The sequence below is a fragment of the Amblyraja radiata genome, chromosome 5 (genome assembly GCF_010909765.2).
Source record: "Amblyraja radiata isolate CabotCenter1 chromosome 5, sAmbRad1.1.pri, whole genome shotgun sequence".
NCBI classification, from domain to species: Eukaryota; Metazoa; Chordata; class Chondrichthyes; order Rajiformes; family Rajidae; genus Amblyraja; species Amblyraja radiata.
Genome location: NC_045960.1, coordinates 95,525,346 through 95,549,591, shown reverse-complemented (window position 1 = coordinate 95,549,591; position 24,246 = coordinate 95,525,346). Strand labels below are relative to the sequence as shown.

The 24,246-nt window shown below is 44.7% G+C and overlaps 1 protein-coding gene across 1 annotated transcript in view; it reads left to right on the top strand.

The window, feature by feature from the left end:
- Positions 1-24,246, top strand: part of LOC116973618 (dystonin-like) — a 523,324-nt gene that overhangs the window by 328,752 nt on the left and 170,326 nt on the right. The window contains 7 exon segments of the mRNA XM_033021855.1: positions 1,822-2,367; positions 5,875-6,051; positions 6,146-6,269; positions 8,085-8,293; positions 14,636-14,953; positions 19,757-19,923; positions 23,771-23,927. Coding sequence (XP_032877746.1) covers positions 1,822-2,367; positions 5,875-6,051; positions 6,146-6,269; positions 8,085-8,293; positions 14,636-14,953; positions 19,757-19,923; positions 23,771-23,927 — 1,698 coding nt within the window.

Here is a 24,246-nt window from a genome sequence, read left to right as displayed (position 1 = left end):
CAATGACATAGAAACATAGAAAATAGGTGCAGGGGTAGGCCATTCAGCCCTTCGAGCCTGCACCGCCATTCAATATGATCATGGCTGATCATCCAACTCGGTATCCTGTACCTGCCTTCTCTCAATACCCCCTGATCGCTTTAGCCACAAGGGCCACATCTAACTCCCTCTTAAATATAGCCAATGAACTGGCCTCAACTACTTTCTGTGGCAGAGAATTCCACAGATTCACCACTCTCTGTGTGAAAAAAAAAATTCTCATCTCGGTCTTAAATGACTTCCCCCTTATCCTTAAACTGTGACCCCCTTGTTCTGGACTTCCCCAACATCGGGAACAATCTTCTTGCATCTAGCCTGTCCAACCCCTTAAGAATTTTGTAAGTTTCTATAAGATCCCCCCTCAATCTTCTAAATTCTAGTGAGTACAAGCCGAGTCTATCCAGTCTTTCTTCATATGAAAGTCCTGCCATCCCAGGAATCAGTGTGGTGAACCTTCTCTGTACTTCCTCTATGGCAAGAATGTCGTTCCTCAGATTAGGAGACCAAAACTGTACGCAATACTCCAGGTGTGGTCTCACCAAGACCCTGTACAACTGCAGTAGAACCTCCCTGCTCCTCTACTCAAATCCTTTTGCTATGAATGCTAACATACCATTCGCTTTCTTCACTGCCTGCTGCACCTGCATGCCTACTTTCAATGACTGGTGTACTATGACACCCAGGTCTCGTTGCATCTCCCCTTTTACTAATTGGCCACCATTCAGATAATAGTCTACTTTCCTGTTCTTGCCACCAAAGTGGATAACCTCACATTTATCCACATTATACTGCATCTGCCATGCATTTGCCCACTCACCCAGCCTATCCAAGTCACCTTGCAGCCCCCTAGCATCCTCCTCACAGCTAACACTGCCCCGCAGCTTTCATTAGACCTTTCATTAGAACTGGGGAAGTGCGAATACTGATGTATTTTACGTTGCAGAGAGGTATAGCTTTGCGGAGATAGAACTCGGAGAAAAGACGGGGGAAGAGCCATGGGGGGAGAGGGGGGTATCACGGGGGAGGGGGGCAGGAGCCAGCGAGGGGAACCAGAGGGGAAGGGGCTGGAGCTGTGGGGCGTTGTGATGACCTTGCGTTTGGGACTCACAGCAGGCGCCGGATGCTCCGCCGGGATCAGACTCTCCGCTTTCCGTTTGGCGACATCTCTGACTCCGCACCAGTCCGGAGCCTCCGAAAATTGTGTCCGGTTGGAGACCTCCGCCGGCCATCCGCAGCGTCCCCCAGCTCTAGTAAAGATGCGATGGCGCAGGAAGGGGCGGACTGTCCCAGGGAGTGACAGGAGAAGCGACCAATCCGCGCGGCGCTGAATGGCAGGAGTGGAGATCGATCTGCGCACGCGCGTTTTTTAATGATTTTTAAACCTTGCTAACTTTTACAATACACTATCGATCAGAACGAAACTTGTTGCACTCGCAGCACAGGAGAACGGTGAGTGAGCTGGCGAAAAATTGAAGCGCTATCGCGTACCATTAGAAAAATCGCGCTAAGCGGAAGAGAACAGGATCAGAGTTTTAGTTATGTATAGATGATGCCATAAAATGCAAGCATTCTCTTCTTTCAATGAGCATTCAGCTTAGGTCTGAAGAAGAGTCTTAGCCCGAAACCTATTCCTTCTCTCCAGAGATGCTGCCTTCCCCACTGAGTTACTCCAGCATTTTGTATCTATATTCAGTTTAGGTTTATGTGTAACTTAAAATTTCTGATGCAATGTTCATGTGTTTGGAAAATGGCTGATCCTTGTGTCGGTTTTGTCCCAAACAGCTCCGCCACCAGCAAGTTGTGTCACAACAGCAGATTTACATTGTAGCTACACAATCAGTCCAGGACTTCCTGCAGAAACAAGGCACGAGCATTCCAGCCGCAGAACGAGAGAAGTTGGAGAAGGACTTGACTCAGTTGAAAGTTCAGTACGAGACCACGCTGGGCCAGTCTGAAAGCAGACTGAAGCTGGTTCAAGCCGTGCAGGGTGAGCTGAAGACCTTTTCCACAGATTACAATGAATTTGAAAACTGGTTGCACCAGTCTGAACGGCAGCTGGAGGATCTCCAGTCTGGTGCCAAGGACATGGGCACCTTTGGTGGCAAGCTGAAAAGGCAGAGAAGCTTTTCTGAAGACGTCATCTCTCACAAAGGGGACTTGAGGTACATTACTATCTCGGGACAAAGAGTCCTCGATGCTGCCAAATCCTGTGGGGAATCGGGTCTGAGTAAAGACGGCAAACCTCAGGTTGATATGTCTGCAACTTGTACTCAGGTGCAGAACCAACTGAACATGGCCAGTGACTGTTATAAATCACTGCAATCCAAGGTAAGGCTATCTCTTTGTCTTCTTCTGAGACAAGAATTTCTGCCTCCCTGGCTGCCCTTTGGTCTTCTTAGTCAATATGCAGCCCAGGCAGGTTTTAGTTGTGGGATATAATCAAGTCCCTTTTTTCCCCTTGTGTAGCAATGGTTTCACACACTGTGTCATCAGGGGAAACGTGGGGGGGATGAAAGTCCACTCAGAATCAATATGTATGTTAAATCACGGGTGGCACAGTGGCGTAGAGCTGCTGCCTTACAGCGTCAGAGACCTGGGTTTGATCCTGACTACGGGTGCTGAGTGTGCGGAGTTTGGATGTTCTCCCTGTGACCACGTCCGTTTTCTTCAGGTGCTCCGGTTTCCTCCAACATTCCAAAGACATACAGGTTTATAGGTTAATTGGCTTTGGTAAAATTGTAAATTGTCCCGAGTGTGTGTAGGATAGTGTTAGTGTGCGGGGATCGCTAGTCAGTGCAGACTCAGTGGGCTGAAGGGCCTGTTTCCTCGTTGTATCTCTAATCTAAAATCACATGGCTTTTGTCCAGGTGCTTCGGTTTCTTCCTACTTCCCGAAGATGTCTGTGTTAGAAGATTAATACGCCACTGCATAATGCCTCTAGTGAGTGGATGAGAGTTGGGAATCTAGGAATGTGGTGAGAATTAAAAGGGATGAGTGGAAATGGGTACTGGATATTGACATGTTCTTGCTTAATTGAAGCCCCTGTTTCCATGCTATATAACTCCAAGGAGGGGTTCCAGAGTGTGGTGCCTAGATTGCCAAAGATATATCGGCCAGAGTTAGTTGGGAATGGAAGTGGGGACTGTAGAAGAATGGGTTGGGTGAAGTGGAGTGTCCATAGTGATGAATCTGAAGAAAAAAAGATATTTGGCAAAAAAAAGGATCGAAACATAAAGATAGGATTAAATTGAATATGATCAGTGAGTCTGGCTGAAGAGTAAACAACGTCTTGGATAGAACGTGGAGAGCAGGATTTAAAACTAACTGAAGTTAATGGTTACAAAGCACTTGGATGAGGTATTCCAGTAGCAGATGGGCTGAGGTGTTATCTGGAGAATGTTTTATGACACAGAGGTTTTTTTGAGTTGTAAGTTCAGTTGGAGTCAGCTGAATAGTAAATAGTGAAAGGCCTGGATAGAGTGAATGTGGAGAGGATGCTTCCACTAGTGGAGGAGTCTAGGACCAGAGGCCACAGCCTCAGAATAAAAGGACGTACCTTTAGAAAGGGGATGAAGAGGAATGTCTTTAGTCAGAGGGCAGTGAACCTGTGGGAATCATTGCTACAGACGGCTGTGGAGGCCAAGTCAATGGATATTTTAAAGGCGGAGATTGACAGATTCTTCATTTGTAAGGGAGTCGGGGGTTATGGGGAGAAGACAGGAGAGTGGTGTTGAGAGGGAAAGATAGATCAGCCATGATTGAATGGCAGTGGACTTTATGGGCCGAATGGCCTAATTCTGCTCCGAGAACTTATGAACTTATGAAATACTCAAGTTACGAACATAGCAGTTCAGCCTGTGACAGTATGTCCAGTAAGGGAGACATTTTGAACAGGAAGATACTGATAACAGAGAGAAGGAAGGATTGGAGTGGTTTGAAACTGGCGAGGTAAACTATTGATTGGGCTGCTCTCAATGTAATCAGCTTGGTAGGAATGCATTATAAGGCCAATCTATCAATTGGAAATAGAGGGGAGAGGTTGATAAAGATAATGGTGTTGAAGACCATAAGGACCGAGGAAGGGATATTATATTGGGAAGTTAAATCTCACAGTATCCGGACAGTTTTGAGATCGTATAAAATATTAAACAGTAATAAGAGAAGATATCGGCCGTAGTTTCAAAGAGGAATAGGCACAGAAATTGGTTTGTATATGGGCTACACATGGCATTCATGTCAGTGGCCGGTGCTGTGGCACATCGCTAGAGTTGCTGCCTTATACCGCCAGAGATCCGGGTTTGATCCTGACTACGGGTGCTGTCTGTACATTCTCCCTGTGACCGCGTGGGCTTTCTCCGGGTGCTCCAGTTTCCTCACACGCTCCGAAGACGTACAGGTTTGTAGGTCAATTAGGTTCTGTAAGATTGTAAAAATTGTCCTTAGTGCGTAGGATAGTTTTTGTGTACGAGGATTGCTGGTCGGCGTGGACTTGGTGTGCCGAAGGGCCAGTTTCCTTTACTTTATCTCTAAAGTCTAAAGTAAAACCCAAAGTGGTTCTGTCTGGTCCAATTTGTGGCTGTACATTTGAGATAGTGCACGAGAGTTGGAGCAGAAAGTGCCGAAACATAATTGTGAGACTGTGCAATTAGTTTCCATGCATTGTAGTTTACGGAGAAAAAGCCAACTTTGAAGATTAGGCTGAGCAGGTCGATGAAGAAATATGATTTGAACAAATTGAGCTGAATGGCATGTTTTCATGCTGGATAGTTATGGAGGCTTGTTTGTTGAGACGAATCTTCATTTCATTCCACCTCTTAGAGCTACTGAATTACTTACATTCACACCCAACCAGGTGCCATTTCCCAGTTGTTCTGTTCTCCTCCAACACTTGGTGTGTATTATGTGTTGTGTTCCATTGTCGAGTTACGTGTGATTTTCGGACAAATTACCATTATTAATTTCTTATACTGATAATTACTGTTGACTTTTGTTGGACAATACAGGAAGATAAGTTGGAATCAATTACATTTTTGACATCACATTAAAGGATATGGGCCAAATCCAGGCAAATGGGATGAGCTTAGATGTGATACCTTGGTTGGAACAGACAAGGTGGCCCAAATGGCCTGTTTCCATGCAATTCTGAGCATGAAAGGAATAACGTTTGTTCAAATGTTTGATTTTTATTCACATTGCTAGTGAGGGCACGCTTGAAAAACCTCCCATTTCCCCATCATAAACCTTCAATTGTCGGTCCAAGTGGGCGGCACAGTGGCGCAGCAGCAGAGTTGCTGCCTTACAATGCCAGAGACCCGGGTTCGATCTTGACTACGGAGTTTGTACGTTCTCCCTGTGACCATGTGGGTTTTCTGCGTGTGCTCCAATTTTCGCCCACGATCCAAAGACGTACAGATTTGTAATTTAATTGGCTTCAGTAAAATTGTCCCCAGTGTGTAGGATAGAACTAGTGTCCGGGGTGATCACTGGTCGGTGCAAACTGCGCACTATTTCCGCACTGTATCTCTAAAGTCTAAAGCAAGGGTTCCCAACCTGGGGTAAATTAAGGGTAAATTTCACCTACCCAGGAGGTAAATTTGTTGATTCTAGATTTGTACATATTTTTTCTCATTGACTGACTGTGTTTGGTTCTGGTATACCGGTATCTGTTCATCATTAGTTGGCCATAAATAAGTGAAATAACATTGCTATCTGCTATTAAAGTTGCCAGGGATAAACGGGATGAAAAAGATTGGGAACCCCTGGTCTAAAGTAAAGCAAAGTCTTGTGTGTTTAGTTCATCTGATTTACATGATTAACTTTTTCTCCTTGTGACAGTGCAATCTGTTGGGTAAAAATCTCAAAGACGTGGTGGATAAGTATGACCATTACCAGGAGTTGTCAGCCGGGCTTCTACCCTGGCTTCAAACTGCTGAGGAAGCTGCAGGAACACAGCTGACGGAGGCCATTGCAGCAGATCCGAAGAACCTTCAGAAGCAGTTGGAGCAAGCCAAGGTTACCATTCTATGCTTATCTTCCAATAAGTTGTTGAGATCTTCCTTTCTCTTGCATCTCACTGTATGAAGTGTCTTTATTCCCCTGTGTGTAGGCTCTCCATGATCAGATATCTGGGCATCAACGAGTGGTTGAGAAGCTAAGGAAAGCCGTGGATGCGCTTGTGGGTACAGATGGTGATCTCTTGTTGAATCGAGAAGAAATCCAGGATAACATGGGTACGTTGGTCATATCAAATACATTGGTGATACAGTCTATAGCACAGAATTCAGCTTTTGGCCTCATGGTTCTCTGCCATTACTCATAGGCGCAGAGGGGCGGGGAACGGAAACAGGCCCCTCAGCCCACCAGGTTCATGTTGACCCTCGCACCCATTTACACTAATCCTACATTAATCCCCCTCCTCACCTTCTGTCAACTCCTCTCAGATTCTACCACTTACCTACACACTAGGGCCAATCAACCCACACATCTTTGGGCTCTGGGTGGAAACCAGAGCACCTGGAGGAAACCCATACGGGTGTCAGAGGTTATGGGGAGAAGGCAAGAGAAAGGGGTTAGGAGGGAGAGGTAGATCAGCCATGATTGAATGGCGGAGTAGACATGATGCGTCGAATGGCCTAATTCTACGCCTATCACTTATGACCTCGTGGTGTCAAAGGGGGAACGATCAGACTTCACACATGGTCTGAATCGAATGCAGGTTTCTGGTGCTATGCAGCTGCAGCACTACCAACTGCCCCACTGTGCAGCCCTCAACCAGATGTATCTACCTGAAGGGATTCCACACAACTTGTACTGCACTCCAGTTCTTTTATCACCATGCGTGTATATCATCCTGCTCCTTTTTTTTATCTACTCAGCCTTCTTGCCTCTAAAAATATCACAGTTCTTCACTTGACCATGTCATGTGCTGGAAGTTTCAATGATGGAATGCTGGGAGAGAAAGGTCTGTGGCACGGTGGCGCAGCGGTAGAGTTGCTGCCTTACAGCGCCAGAGACCCGGGTTCCATCCTGACTATGGGTGTTGTCTATATGGAGTTTGCACGTTCTCCCCATGACCACATGTATTTTCTCCAGGTCCTCCCACACTCCAAAGACGTGCAGGTTTGTAAGCTAATCGACTTCAGTGAATTGTAAATTGTCCCGAGTGTGTGGGATAGTGTTAGTGTCCGGGATGATCGCTGGTCAGCGCGGACTCGGTGGGCCGAAGAGCCTGTTTCCACGTGGTATATCTAAAGTCTAAAGTCTAAAGTCTAGAAATCAGGAGTGATAATAAGAGGCTCTGAGATAGCTCTGGCAGCAAGGTAAAGGAGATATCCTAAGAGTTTCTACAAGTATATTAAGAGCAAATGGATAACTAGCGAGAGAAGATGTCCCCTTAAGTATCGATCTGTGTGTGGAGCCACAGGACATGTGTGAGATCTGAAATGAATTTTTCTCCTCTGTATTTCCAAGTGGAATGGAATACTTTATTGTCACATGTGACAAGGCACAGTGAAATTATTTGCTTGCATATCCAGGGTATGTAAATAGCGGCCACATACGGTGCTTACAAAGTCACAAAGAGTAGCTTTGATCGACAAATGAGTAGATCATTGGAAGCTAAGGAATTAAGCGAAGTGAATGGAGATGTCACGGAACATTACAAAAGAGGAGTGCGGGCAGTCTCACAGTATATTATGGTTGATAAATCCACAGGGCCTGACCAAGTGCATGCTGGGACATTCTGGGAAACTATAAGGTCAGAGGAAGCTGTCGAGGCAGGTACTATTACAATGTTTAAAATACATTTAGACAGGTACACAGATAGGAAAGATTTAGAGGTATATATAGGCCAAATGCTGGAAAGTGGGATTAGCTGAAGTAGATAACTTGTTTGGCATGGCGAGTTTGGCCAAATGTTGGCCGAGATGGGGCATCGTGGTTGGCATGGATAATTTGGGTCAAAGGGCCTGTTTCCATGTTGTATTACTCTTTGACTCAATAACTCAAGTATGACGTTGGATTGACTGAAATTTGTCTCTCAATAGATGATGTTGTGCTGAGATACAAGAATCTGTCCAAGTCGGTCAATGAACGCAATGAGAGCTTGCAGGTGACACTCACACGGTCCTTGAGTGTTCAGGATGGTTTGGATGAAATGCTTGACTGGATGGCCAGTGTGGAAAAGAGCCTGGATGATGAAGGGGAAATTCCTGTCAACTCTGTTGCCATTCAAGAAGCTTTTAGGAAAAACACTGTGAGTATAAGCATCTAAATGTGAAATTTGCCCTGCAGCTTCAAAAATATTTCAACAGGCACACGCATTTAAGATTGTTTATGTTTTGAATATGGATCTTTAGGAATTATTTTATTTTATTGATGTTTGAGTGTCAATTTAACACACATTTAAATGTATGCCAAAATTGTAACAGAAAATAAATTAGGGGAACTTAGTAATGACTTCTATAGTTTTGGTAAACTAACACCAAAATAATTGTCATCTCCCTAAAAAAAGCAGTGAAATTTAAGACATTACTAGGTTTTTTGCCTCAGGACTGGGTTCAGTCCTGACCACGAGTTCTGTCTGTGTGGAGTTTGCACATTCTCTCTGTGACCGCGTGGGTTTCCTCTGCGTGTTCCAGTTTCCTCCCACATCCCAGAGACACGCGAGTTTGTTGGTTAATTGGCCTCTGTAAATTGCCCCTTGTGTTTCACGAGTGGATGCGAAAGTGGGACAACATAGAACTAGTATGAATGGGTGGTCGTTGTGGGCTGAAGGGCCAGTTTCCATGCTGTATCTCCAAACTAAACTTTGGGTCGGGACCCTTCTTCAGAATGGACAGACATCATTTGAGTCGGAAGAAGGATTCCAACCCAAACATTGTCTGCCCATTCCCTCCGCAGCAAATAAAGCTGTCTTGGATTTAAACAATATAGGGTGAAAAATTGTTTCCATGTAACCTCCTTACAGTAATGAGCCACCATTGTCTCTACAGAATACCACTGTATTTGCTGGTGAATCTGTGGAATTCATTGCCACAAACAGCAGTAGAAGCCAAGTCATTGATTATTTTTAAAGCGGAGAGATTAACAGATTCTTAATTAGTATGGGTGTCAAAGGTTACGGGGAGAAGGCAGGAGAATGCAGTTGAGAGGGTAAGATAGATCAGCCATGATTGAAGGGTGGAGTAGACTCGAATGGCCTAATTCTCCTCCTATGACATGAACTTATTTTAACCATAGGCGGCCATTGAACGATAAGCGATCACTTCTTTTGACACCTATCCAACGATACTCTATTAAACAATGTAATCTACAGCCTTTAGTACTTTTAGCTTGCATTTTCAAAAGGAAAGTTATTACACTTGAAAATCCTGCAGGGAAAACAACTTTGTTATTGTGGGTCTGAAACTCTGTGGTCACTAACATCTCCCCCTTTTCCCCATTGGCACAATCGCCTTTACAACACAATTATCTAAAATGTGAGTCTTCTTCGGAGGATAACTACCATGTTACAGCAGAGCTTGCTGTTTTTTCAGATATACAAGAATCAAAATTAGAATAAAGAAAAGTAAGTCTGCAATTTTCCTCTGTAAGAACAAAAGAAAATGGGAAAAGGTGCAGCTACTTGGCCCCACCACGCAATGTGATCATGACTGATCATCTGTGCTAGTTCCCTGAGCCTTCAATTCCCTGATCTCGCAAAAATGTATCTGCTTTCTCTGTTTAAGTAGCCCCCCATGATCTGGCCTCCACGGCCTTCTAGGGCAGTGAATTCCAGAGATTCAGCAATCTTTGAAGAAAGAAGTTCTTACACACCTCAATTTTAAATAACCATCCCTAATCTTGTAACTATGTACTTCATTTGGGATTCTTTCACAAGCAAAATTATATGGACATCTACCTTCTTGGCCCCCTTTGAATCTTATATATTTCAACAAGATCACCCCTTATTGTTCTCATCCCCAAAGAATTCACGTCTAATTACTTCACCCACTCATGATAGAACAACTTTCTTCTGCCCGTCTTAGCTCTGTTACTGTTGGAGATGTGTCTGCAAGTTATGAAGTTTTAAGAGCCTGTCCCACCAGCATGCGATTGCATGCGTCTAGCGCGACCAAACGTGGTGGCTTGAGGCGAATGGCCTCGTGGGGCCGGTCCCACTTCCAACCATGGAGCCGTCTGGAGTTGTGCGGGGCTGGTCCCGACATCATACTCACCAATCACCTGGCAGGAGGCGGGCCGACTGAATTTGGACGTCGCACGGCATCGGGCGGTTACGTCATCATGCAACGGCACGCCGGGCGGTGACGTCATCGCGCAACGCCACGCGCTAGGCGTACGCCGTCAAGACGCTTCGTAAGGCGTCAAGACGCTGCTTATGGCATCAAGATGCTGCGTATGGCGTTGAGACGCTGCGTACGCCCGTCGAGGCGCTGCGTACGGCCTCAATGCGACTGCGGAATTTTTGGACAGTGTCAGTTTTTCGGAGCACCACACGATGTCGGGACCAGCCCCTCATAACTCCATACGGCTCCGGCGATCGAAATGGGACCGGCCCCACGAGGCCGTACGGCTCAAGCGACCATGTTAGGTCGCGCTTGCCGCATGCAGTCGCATGCTGGTGGGACAGGCCCTTAAGAACGCTTCACAGCGGAGCTCAACATTTCCTTGGTGCATGTGCTCTCTATCACACACTTCCAGCCTGCAGAGGGTGCCATTGTACAATTGGGAGCAGAAGGTTCTCTCAAAAGCCAGTGCAGCCTGTTTAAAGCACCACTGACGGCGTCTTGGCTTGCTTAAATAATACAGCACTGATCCGAGCATGTGGTCTGCATTGGGGCATGCTTTGTAGGAAGACTGAATATTTACTGGATCCCTATCAGTTTGCCTACCGCAAGAACAGGAGTACGGAGGATGCCATCTCAACGGCACTTCACTCCGCCCTCTCCCACCTCGACAACAGAGACACTTGTGTAAGAATGCTGTTCATCGATTACAGCTCAGCGTTCAACACCATTATACCATCAAAACTGATCACCAAACTCGGTAACCTGGGCATCGACCCCTCCCTCTGCAACTGGATACTGGACTTTCTAACCAACAGACCCCAGTCTGTTAGGTTAGACAAGCACACCTCTTCAACCCTCACCCTGAACACCGGCGTTCCACAGGGCTGTGTGCTGAGCCCCCTCCTCTACTCCCTCTTCACCTATGACTGCACACCTGTACATGGTACTAACACCATCATCAAGTATGCAGATGATACAACGGTGATTGGCCTCATCAGCAACAACGATGAGTCGGCCTACAGGGAGGAGGTCCAGCACTTAGCAGCATGGTGCGCTGACAACAACCTGGCCCTTAACTCCAAGAAGACCAAGGAGCTCATTGTAGACTTCAGGAAGTCCAGGGGCGGCACGCACACCCCCATCCACATTAACGGGACGGAGGTGGAACGTGTTTCTAGCTTCAGGTTCCTGGGAGTCAACATCTCCGATGACCTCTCTTGGACCCACAATACCTCAACTCTGATCAAGAAGGCTCACCAGCGTCTCTTCTTCCTGAGGAGACTGAAGAAGGTCCATCTGTCTCCTCAGATCCTGGTGAACTTCTACCGCTGCACCATCGAGAGCATCCTTACCAACTGCATCACAGTATGGTATGGCAACTGCTCTGTCTCCGACCGGAAGGCATTGCAGAGGGTGGTGAAAATTGCCCAACGCATCACCGGTTCCTCGCTCCCCTCCATTGAGTCTGTCCAAAGCAAGCGTTATCTGCGGAGGGCGCTCAGCATCGCCAAGGACTGCTCTCACCCCAACCATGGACTGTTTACCCTCCTACCATCCGGGAGGCGCTACAGGTCTCTCCGTTGCCGAACCAGCAGGTCCAGGAACAGCTTCTTCCCGGCGGCTGTCACTCTACTCAACAACGTACCTCGGTGACTGCCAATCACCCCCCCACCCCCCGGACACTTATTATCACTTATTATTATTTATTTAAATCATTTGCTATGTCGCTCTTCCAGGGAGATGCTAAATGCATTTCGTTGTCTCTGTACTGTACACTGACAATGACAATTAAAATTGAATCTGAATCTGAATCTTAAAGTATTGTATTTACAGTTAATTGAATGTCGCACCGTGGAACTTGTGTCTAATTTTATTTAGCTGGCATCTAGTCACAATGTAAAATGCTGAAAATTATCAAAGTGTTGAAAGTCGTTTGTGGAATTCTAGTTTCAAAATATTTTTTTATTTTGTGTGGAATTGAAGGCTGACATTGTTGCAAGTCAAAATTTACATTTTGAGGAAATCATAATGTTCAGTTCAGTTTAGCTTATTGTCACGTGCACCATGGTACAGTGAAAAGCGTTTCTTGCGTGCTATCCAGTCAGCAGAAAGACAATCCATGATTACAATCAATCCATTTACAGTGTATAGATACATGATAAGGGAATAATGTTTAGTGCAAGGTAAAGCCAGCAAAGTCCGATCAAGGATCGTGATCGTGGGCACTATGGCCTACGTTTATGACTTTTCCTTCCTTCGCTAATGCTACCTGACTTGTTTCCCACACTTTCTGCCCTTATTTGAGATTTCCAGCAATTCCATTATTTTTGGATTGCTTTTGTCTTTGCAGCCTGTATGCACTCTGGAGTGGAGTTGTGGGTTCTTGTAGATAACTGATGATTAATGGCAAAATTAACTTTGGTTGCTTTGTTCATCAAAATATTGTAGAAGAAGCTGTTTGTAAAAGAATATGCAATGAAATTTGGTGTACAGCAACAGAGGAGGCCATTCAGCCTCTAGAGCCTGCTCTGCTGTGCAATTGGATTAGGTTGATGTGCAGTTTCTGAGCTTGGATCTAAATCAAGGCATACAGATATCTCTAAAGCTGGTGTTTTGACACTTTCTCCAGGCACAAGAAGATTTGAAGTACCCCTTCTATGTCCAAGTTTAGTATTAGCATTGCTCAGTTCTATAACAATATATAAACACTACTGTACTGCAACAGACTAGTGCAAAGATAGCACCACAATGACTACACAGGGAGTTCTTCTACAACACAATAGTTGCGTTCCCAAGGGATCTTGCGTTGTAAAAACAATGGTGTCAATGGGGAAAAGGGGGTTAGGTGCGAGAGTTTCAGATTTGCAACAGCAAGGCTATTTTTCTCTACACGATTTCCAGTCTTTTTTAATAAACAAGTCTTTTTAAGAACTATAAGTTTATTTTTATTACTACAACTTAAAAATACTATAGGCTGCATGTCACATTGATTAATAGCGTATCATTGTAGCGATACATAGAAGCGATTGCTTGTCAATTTCAATAGCCACCTGCAATAAAACTAGCAGGTGTGCACTTAAGTGACAATCGTGTCTGATTATTGCACGCAGGTTACATGGAAACAGTTTATTTTTCTCTAGACAGTTTGATCACCGAGGACAACTTTTTTTCTGCTCGTCAATTTCCAGAGTAACTTTTAAGTAGTTCTCTAGTTCCAGATCAAAATCGCATTCTAACCTGTTTGGCTTGTGTTATACACATAGTATTTCCTAATTTTTCCATTGCATCCAGTTAGTGTCATGGAAATAAGTTTGATAGCAAAACTACCTTTTATATAGTTAATATTTCCTTTTTGAGGGGCAAATCACAACCAGAGAAAAATCCGAAATTGGTTATATCAACTGAGCAAAATTAGCAGTTGTGTTTATTTCCCTTTTATTTTCCTTATTAAATTTGTTTGAAAGTGTATGTTCCATGATGATCCAATATTAGGTAAAACGCAAATGGTTTAATCACATCATAGAAACATAGAATCATAGAAAATAGGTGCAGGAGTAGGCCATTCGGCCCTTCGAGCCTGCACCGCCATTCAATATGATCATGGCTGATCATCCAACTCAGTATCCTGTACCTGCCTTCATACCCCCTGATCCCTTTAGCCACAAGGGCCACATCTAACTCCCTCTTAAATATAGTTTTTGTTTAGAAAACTATCCCGCATACATTCCAAGAAATTCTCTTCCTCAGCACCACTGCCAATTTGATTCACCCAACCTATATGTAGATTGAAGTCACCCATTATAACTATTTTACCTTTGTTGCACGCATTTCTAATTTCCTGTTTGATGCCATCCCCAACTCCACTACTACTGTTAGGTGGCCTGTACACAACACCCACTAGTGTTTTCTGCCCCTTAATGTTTCGCAGCTCTACCCATATCGATTCCACATCCTCCAAGCTAATGTCCTTCCTTTCCATTGCGTTAATCTCCTCTCTAACCAGCAACGCTACCCCACCTCCTTTTCCTTTCTGTCTATCCCTCCTGAATATTGAATATCCCTGGATGTTGAGCTCCCAGCCTTGGTCACCCTGGAGCCAAGTCTCCGTGATCCCAACTACATCATAGTCATTAATAGCTATCTGCACATTCATGTATGTAGTTGGTTGTGGTAGGAGCAGCACAGTGTCTGAGACTGTGCTTACTGTTTTGCGGGTCGTTGGAAGTCAGTAGTAAATGATTTTACGGCACTTAAACTAACAGTTTAACAGTCCTGCAGCTGAGTGTATGCATGCGCTTCTCCTTCAGGCATTGGAACAGAACATCGCCAGCCGCCAAAGCAGCATCAGTGCCATTGAAGAGAAAGCCAACAAGTTCATCGCCACGGCAGACCCGTCTACTGCCTCCGCATTACAAGCCAAGGTGGACGACCTTGCCAAACGCCTAGCTTCAGCCAGTGGCCGGCACAAAGAAAGAACAACCAGGCTGGAGAACCTCAGGGGCAAAGTGGAGCTCTTTGAGAAGACCTTCCAAAAAATTGAGCAGTTTGTCACCCAGAAATCACAGTCTCTCTCTGAAACTGATGGGCCAGGAAAAGACATCAACGAACTGTCACAGCACATGCAGGTAGGCGAGTGTTCATGTACGCATGTGCAGGTTGGCAGCATTCACTTGCACACATACAAGGAGGCGAGAGTGTTCATTTACACAGATGCAGGTAGCTCAGTGTTCATTTGCATGCTTGCAGATTGACTTTCATATTCACACATGCAGCCAGACAAGCATTCAGTTGTGTACACATACAGATTGACAAGTGCCCATTTACACAAATGCAGGTGAATGAGTGTGTATTTGCATAAGTCCGAATTAATTTACAAACATAGATCAATGCAGCACATGAACGGGCCCTTTGCCCCACAATGTGTCTGCCGAACATGATGCCAAGTTAAATTGATCACATCTGCCTGTACATGATCCATATCCCTCTTTCCTTGCATATGTAATAGCCCCTTAGACTCCACTATCGTACCTCCCTCCAGCACCACCTCTGCCAACGCATGTGTTTGGTCCCCACCATTCTCTGTGTAAAAAACTTGCCCTACACATCTCCATTAAATTTTCACCCTCACAACTTATAGCTATGCCTTCTAGCGTTGGACATTTCCACCCTGGGGAAAAAAGGTTCTGACTGTCTACCCACATCTATACCTTTCATAATTTTACATACTTCTATCTAGTCTTCCCTCAACCTCCGACGTTCCAGAGAAAACATCCTTGTAGCTGAAACCCTGTAATCCAAGCAGAATTCTGGTAATCCCACTCTGCATCCTCCACAAAGCCTTCACATCATTCCTGTAACCGGGGCAACCAGAACTGCACACAATACCCCATACAGATAGGCAAGTGTTTATTTACAAAGATGCAGGTAGACCATTGTTCATTCCAACACATCTGTGCAGATGAGTGATCATTCATTTGTACACATGCAGCTAGATGAGTTTCATTTGAACCCATTTAGGTAGCCAAGTGTTCATTCGCATGTGCATTTTCACACAGGCACATAGCAGAGCATCTATTTACACACATGAAGGTAGACGAGTGTTTAGTTACATGCATGTATTGCATTACATATTGCCTCCAATATTGCATATATTTCAGTTGCATGAATATACAAATATTAATTTGCACACACATACGAACAGAGGAGGGCTTTCATGTTATGTAACTGAGGAATTCTATTTACAATCAGCTTTCAATATCTGTGAAACAATTAAGCCCGAGTGGAGGACACACTAGATTCGTAAACTTTCTTTACTCAGAAACCTGAAGGTTGTATTATCTATGAAGAGTCATAGTCATGGAGTCATACAGCACAGAAATAGTCCCTTCAGCCTAACTTATCAATGCCGACCCACTATGCTAGTCCCACCTGCCCACATTTGGCCCACATCGCTCTAAACTTTGCCTATCTACATTCCTGTCCAAATGTCTTTTAAAATGTTGTTATAGTACCTGCCTCAAGTACCTTTCTCTGGCAGCTTGCTCCATATACCCACAACCTCCATGTGAAAAACTTTCCCCACAGATTCATATTTTATCTTTCCCCTCTCACCTTTCTTTTGATGCGGTTTTCCATTTTACAGAATTATTTTAGCCTTTCTATCCAAAATAAGTAGTTTTATTTCATTCAGCAGCTGCTCAAAACTGATGAGCTGGGCTTTCCCTACCACATGACTGGGTATGAAGGTTATGGAGTTATGGAGATACCACATAGAACGAGGCCCTTCAGCCCAACTTGCTCATGCTAACCAAGCTGTCCCATCTAGTCCCACCTGCCCACATTTGGTCCATATCCCTCTGAACCTTTCCTGTCCGTGTACCTGTCCAAATGTTATTTAAATGTTGTTATATTACCTGCCTCAACTTCCTCCTCTGGCAGCTTATTCCATATACCCACCACCCTCTGTGTGGAAAAAGTTGCCCCTCAGAGTCGTATTAAATCTTTCCCCTCTCACCTTAAACCGATATCCTCTGCTTCTTGATTCCCCTACTCGCTACTCTCTCTATTCCTCTCATTATCTTATACACCCTTATCTTTCTGCACCCTAAGGAAGAAAGTCCTAGCATGCCCTTATAGCAGAGGCCCTCAAGTCCTGGCAACATCCTCGTAACTGATGGAGTTTGAATGTATTGATTTGTCCGCAACTGCAGTGTTGTTGTATAATGCAATAAGCAGTTGGCTCGAAGGCTAACTAGATGGACCTTTGGTTGTTTATTTAGTGAATCACATAAAAAATAAATCCAACCATGGCATCTGGTCCAAGATAAACAAGAGAAGCTGGACAGTGTCTGTGTGTTGAGGAATGGGGAGAAAACTGGAAAAAAAAATGTTCATGCATTTGGCTGCATGTTGTGACTTAGCTGAATCTAATTAAAGCTGTTCTGGGGGGTCAGTCTCTCGGAAAGGACACCTTTGCTGGAGATTACTGCTGAGCTCCCTGTACCTGTTCAAACCTCATTAACACGCTGTCTCAATGTCATTTTGATTTGGACCAATAAAGCAGAGCACAGCAGTGAGATCTATATTAAAGTTGAAGTGTAAGCTATCCCTTGAGAGGAAGGGGATTGTTTTTTTGTTTTTGTTGGCCAGTGAAGAGCCTGATTGGGATACTAAACCTGGCCTTGCAGGGGAGCGGATTGCTGAATCCACCACATTTAAAACATAGCCTGCAGGAATGATACAAGTTCCTTGAGCCAGCTTCAGTCACCCCTTCCTTCACTTCTGTCCCAAGCCATGACTTTGGTACTTGCTGTGTCTGGGAACGTTTTGGCAGATTGTTTGTGTGAATCTTAATGTATTTGCAAGTTAATTTATTTTAGTAGGCTCTACACATTGAGAACATTTTAATTCATGCCATTAAGGCATAATTGGTGAGATCTCCACCAGTACAACGTCTGCATGGTGATTGGAGAGATTTACGCCTGGCTTTTGGGTTGGTGTGGAACAAGATGGAAACTCCCTCTGTGAGTCTATGAGATCCTTCACTCCACTTGTCACTTTCTAAATTTGCTTATTGAAGGCACATACACATTCGTAACATATTTCCTGAGGCTTGATCCCTGGCTTTTTATTCTAAAATACACCCCCCCTCCCACCCCTAATTTATACCTTATAAAGTCCTGCATTATTTATGCCATCCATGAATTTAACTCCCTTAGCAATTACTCACACGACTAATCCAACTAGCGATTTCCTTCCTTCTCTCCCAGTAGCCAAGACTGAAAGTATCTCTGGAGGCTTCAGAATGTGTGACCTCCAACTTTTACCCCACTATCCAACCCAATCAAACGATTCTGTAGCCACCCCAGTTTGCTTGCACAAATCATTCATAGATTATTAATCCTTAATCGTTGAAGACACCAGGTATGAAGTGAATCTTTTAAGTAGCTTTGTGCTCTATCACTGTGGACAAGAACTTCCACAGAATCCCTGCTGAAACACCACAGTAGATGTCCTTGGCGCACTGTGGTGGCATGACGTCATCTGTTTTGTATCAGTCATACCACTCAATTGAAAGTGGCAATTGAAGTGGCAAGTGAAGGAAAACAAGCTGAACTAAACAGTATGTTACTTCTTGGCGAGCAATCAGCAGAGATTATTCGCTGTTTGCTCAGCCAAGCTCACGGCAAACCTTAGCTTCATGCATCATGGAAACCGGAGTTGGGTATTTCCTTTTGGTGACTGTTGTGGCACCATTTGTTCATTGAATTGCAGAATCCAGCAGCACAGTGTGAGGGCACTCATCCCACCTTGCCCGTGCCCTCTACACCAGAGATCTGGTCTCCCTCTCCAAACATAGGTCTCAACTTTCACCTGTCTAGGTTATAATTCCAGCTATTTCACCCCAAGCTTTCAGGCAATGTATTCCAGATCATGATGAAGCACTTTAAAAAAAAAAACCTGTAAAGGCCTGTCCCACTTGCCGATTTTTTTCGGCGACTGCCGGCGTCATTGACTGACATATCAAGGTCGCCAAAAGGTTTTGAACATTTAAAAATCCAGCGGCCAAAAAAAATGTTGCGACACTTACGGAAACACCGCGTGTCAATACATACATATGCCCCTCACGCCGCATCACGCCACAACTTTTTCGGTGACCTGATACGTCAGTCAATGATGCTGGCAGTCGCCGAAAAAATCGCTACGTGGGACAGGCCCTTTAGTCATCATGCCTCAGAAGGCAGAGGAAGCCATTCACTGGATGCATTCAAAAGAGAGTTAGAGCTCTTAGGGCTAGCGGATTCAAAGGATATGGGGAGAAGGCAGGAACGTGGTACTGATTGATGGTGGATGATCCACAATGATCCCATTGAATGGCGGTGCTGGCTCGAAGGGCCGAATGGTCTACTCCTGCACCTCTTGTCCATGTATCTATGAAACTTTTCTTGTAATTTTTTTTCCTAATATTCCAGAGTGTGTCCCTCCTACTTATAACCTCGATTCTTGCGCTCATGGGCTCCTTTATGGGGCACTTACCAGTGCACACTGCATATTATACTTGTCATGCTGAACATTTTAGGTGTTTCAATAAGTTGTTAACTAATCTAAACATCTCTGTTTATCGTAACAGTTATTTGAATAGTTTTTAAATAGTCTTTGAATAATTTCAATCAGCAATTCAGGGCCACGATTGAATGGCAGAGTACACTTGATCTGCTACGTTCATATATGAACTGATGAAAGCATGCGATTGATTAAAAGGGGTAGTTTTGCAATGGATGTTTCCACATTTAAAACATGCTTGGCCAAGATAGTATGTCCACCTTTCATGGAGTAAGGCTTTCATGGTCAGGTGACCAACATCAATTCCCCCACCTGATGCGCAGTGATGCTGTTGTTGGTTGTAATCATGGCCCTGTTTGCTGCAGGAAGTGAATACTGAGCTATTGGATCAAAGTGAAGGTCTGAATGCACTGAACAAGTTGGCTGAAGAGCTTGGCGGGTGCGCCACAGCTGAAGGACGGACGCAGATCCTCAACAGAGTCAACACCCTGTCAAAGAATTTCCGAGGACTGGAAGAGACTACCAAGAAAAAGTGAGCACCTCTCATTTAATTGTAGTAATTGGATATTTATCATACTGCCACAAATGTAAATTGCATATTTTTTCAAGATATATTATTTGAACTGTGAGCCGACAAATTTTTATAGAGGTACAGACACTCCCCGACTTAAGTAATAGTCGACGTATTTAAACTTGCACTTAGGTAAACAATTCACAAGAGGGTGGTCCCACTTCCTGAATGAGCTGCGTAATGGCACCGGGAGGATGGCGAGGCTTCTTGTTCACTTTATAGATATAAAAGCATCGCCAGGCTCGTTGCACTTCTAGTTTCGGCTACTGTTGGTGTGACTCTGGGAAGGCGAGCGATAATGAAGGACGCGGCAGAGATCAACACCTGGCCCAGTCGCCGATATCGTCCACAAGGTCAACCAGCGAGCCCTTCTTCAGTCGCTGCCACAAAGTCCAGCTGATGCGACGGTTGCTGCAGCTCATGTTGAAGCCCCAGGCCCACAGCGCTTTCTTCAGGCTGCCACCACCGATGGGGCGCTCTCGGTCACCATGGGGCTCCCTCCCCTCTCACCAGCTGCCGCTTCTTCCTGTGGCTGTCACTTCGTCCACTCTGCCGTTTCCCCCCCTCCACCACCACCTTCTCCTCCAAGGTGGAAGATGCCGGTGACTACAGGGGGAAGAAAGAGGAAGAGGCATCAGTGGAAGGGGGAGCGGACAAAGTGACAGTCGACAGGAAGAAGCAGCAGCTGGTGAGAGAGGAGGGAGCCCCATGGTGCCCGAGCGCGTCCTGTCGGTGGTGGCAGCCTGAAGAAAGCGCTGTCAGCCTTCGACTTCAACGTGAGCCGCAACAACAGCCGCATCAACTGGACGGTGCAGACCAGTGGCATCGGCACCGAGTTTTAATGTGAAACGCCAAGGTGAAACATTAAGGTGAAACATTGTTCCCAATGTTGGGCGAGTCCAGAACCTGGGGCCACAGTCTTAGAATAAAGGGGAGACCATTTAAGACTGAGGTGAGAAAAAATGTTTTCACCCAGAGTTGTGAATTTGTGGAATTCCCTGCCGCAGAGGGCAGTGGAGGCCAAATCACTGGATGGATTTAAGAGAGAGTTAGATAGAGCTCTCGGGGCTAGTGGAATCAAGAGATATGTGGAGAAGGCAGGCATGGGTTATTGATTGGGGACGATCAGCCATGATCACAATGAATGGTGGTGCTGGCTCGAAGGGCCGAATGGCCTCCTCCTGCACCTATTTTCTATGTTTTCTATGACACATGTGCTGGAGTAACTCAGCAGGTCGAACAGCATCTCCAGAGAATGGATAAGTGTTATTTCAGGTCAGGACCCTGCTTCAGACTGATATAGTCCGAAGAAGGGTCCCATCCCAAAACGTTACCTATCCATGTTTTCTAGAGATGCTGCCTGACCTGCTGAGTCACTCCAGCACTTTGTCATTTTGCGTATTAAACAGCATCTGCAGCTCTTTGTTTCTTCCTGGTCTTTCTTTCCACCTAGGCTTTGATTTGATTTGCGTACAATCTGACTTATGTAAGGGTTTACAGGACACAAAGTCGGGGAGTGTCTCTGATTATCTGGTGAAAAAATAGAAAGCTGTGATCATTACTTGCTCAGTTTGACCTGGAGCTCAAAAGCTTATCAGCAGTTTGACCTGAAACTCAAAAGTTTATCAGCAGTCACAATCAGTTTTTCTAAAATAAAGAATAGAATTGCCTGAAGTCTTGCAATAATTTGGAGGGGTTTAGCATAGCTGTACATCTTGGATAAAATTATTCTCTCTTTCATCCACTCCCACTCTCTCGTTGTCTCTCTGTTTTATTATGCACATTTCACATATATTCATTCACTCTGATCCCTACTGTCTCACCCTCTCGCATTCCTTATTACTCTACATCTGTGTTGCTTCAACCTTTCTCCTTGCACCCCTCACCACCCTTTCTCCCAAAAAATGCAGTGAAATGTTATTGTGGAATGTTGAGGTGAAGGTTCATGCATTGTTAAATATTTTGTACATTGGGCCAGAATTTCCAAAGACTGACACACAAATATTTAAGGTAGACAAAAATGCTGGAGAAACTCAGTGGGTTCTGAGGAGCGAAGGAAATAGGCAATGTTTCGGGTCGAGACCCAAATATTTAAGCTGGTTTTATTGTTGCCGATGAGAATTTGAGCCAAAGATTCACCAGACTGATTCCTGGGATGGTGTATTTGTTTCATGGAGTAAGATTAAGCAAATCTGGTCAATGGCTTCTCCAGTTTGGAAGAACGAGAAGTGATCTAATTGAAATGTGATCTGATGCAGCATGGAAACAGGCCCTTCTGCCCACCGAGTCTGTGCCGACCAGCGATCACCCCGTACACTAGCACTATCCCACACTCTAGGGACAATTTACAATTTACAGAAGCCAATTAACCTACAAACCTGTACGTCTTTGGAGTGTGTGGGATTTTTTCCGGGTGCTCCGGTTTCCGCCCAGACTCCAAAGATGTACAGGTTTGTACGTTAATTTGGCTTCAGTAAAAATTGTAAATTGTCCCTGGTGTGTAAGATGGTGCTGGTGAAAGGGGACCGATGGTCGGTGTGAATTTGGTGGGTCGAAGGGCCTGTTTCAGTACTGCATCTCTAAACTAAACTAAACGTCCTTCCTTGGCAGCAGAACAATCCAATCATTAAACAGATGGAGCCAAGTGTAACCGATCGGGATTTCACCACAGTACAGAAGCGCTGTCTTAATTCTTCCTTAATTAAATATGCTTGAAGTTATTAAACCAGCAAATTAACAATGATTGGAGTGATTCCTTCATCCCTTCCCAAACGGACAGTGCTCTGCTCCAGATTGCATGGTTCTGGCCAACTCGCGCCCTCTGTAAATTCGTGAGAAAGTTGAAGGAGCTTCCTCACTTGCTCCTCGTGGTTTAATGTGATTCATTCATTGAAGTTGTGTGACCACCACATTCCAATTTGAGTGTATCAGTACCCACAGGAGACTGTACTACTCAAAAGAAGTTCCTTCCGGTCACCTTAGAATTTCCAACGAGTATATCGTGGAAGCTCTTCCAATATTCTAGCATCTAATATGGAGGGTCACTGTGTGATATTTTCTAGAACTGCCCCATTCATAGAACACAGAACCGTGCAACACAGGAACAGGCCTTCGGCCGAAACTCTTTGTGCTGAACATGCTTGCAAGTTAAACTAATCTCTGTCTGCATGGAAATTGGAGAATTCGATGTTCCGAGCAAGATTGCAGCATCTGCAGTTCCTTGTGTGACCACTTTCAATGGTTTGAGAGCCATGTCTCAGCGAAGTGAAATATCCAGGATGAAATTCACCACATGAAATGGCCAGCATAGATAGCCTTTGGCTAGTGGACCTAACCCCATCGAGATTTCAAACCTGCCTGGTGTACAGGGCAGCATCAGTTCACCTTCTCCTGTACTCTTCCGACACATGGACTAGCTGAAAGCATTGGGAGATTCCCCCCAGTGTTGTCTCTGCCACATTCTTCAGCTCGGCTGGCAGGATCAGTGAACCATCATTCTCTCCCAGCCCAACATACCTAGCAGGCCTCAGTATTTGCATGTCTTACACACCAATTGTGGTCTAACTGGGATAGTTAAATTTAGGGTGACTGAGTGATGAGAAATCGTTTGGAAGTATGTTATTAATTATGCAATGTTACATGTGTTTGATCCCAGTTACATAGTTTCAGGGTTTGACGGGTTCAAGCCATGCTTGAACTCTCTTTGCTCTCGATCAATTATAATTGGAAAATACCGCAGTCCTATCCCTGTGATATCATCAGCTAGGTTCCTCTGCTCATTCACTTGTTTTTGGTGTTTTATTTGCAGAGAGGAAGAATTATGCTGTTGCCAACTTCAGACAGATGAATTCAAAACCTCGGTGAAGTCATTTAGAAAGTGGGTGGAGGGAATAAACAGTAGGATTCCAGTAATAGACTCAAGCCTTTCTACAGAAACTCTTCAAGGACATTTATCCAATGTTAAGGTGAGTAATCTGGGGTTACTAAATACTTATTGCTGCCAATGAATTTACCCAAAAGACATCCAAACTTCATCCACTCTTCCATCACAGTGAGGAGGTGTTGGAGATTCACTGTGATGGATGTTTGTGTTAAGTGTGTGTCTTGGTTTTTTTTTTTTGTAATGTCATGTCTGCAGGAATGAAATTTTGATCAAACCTTGTTTGTTTGAATGACAATAAAAAGCATTCTATTCTATTCATTCTATTCTAAACATATTTCCGGATTCCATTCCTTTAAGGCCTAGCTCTACCTTGTAAATGTTGTCCATTTTCCTTGGGCTCC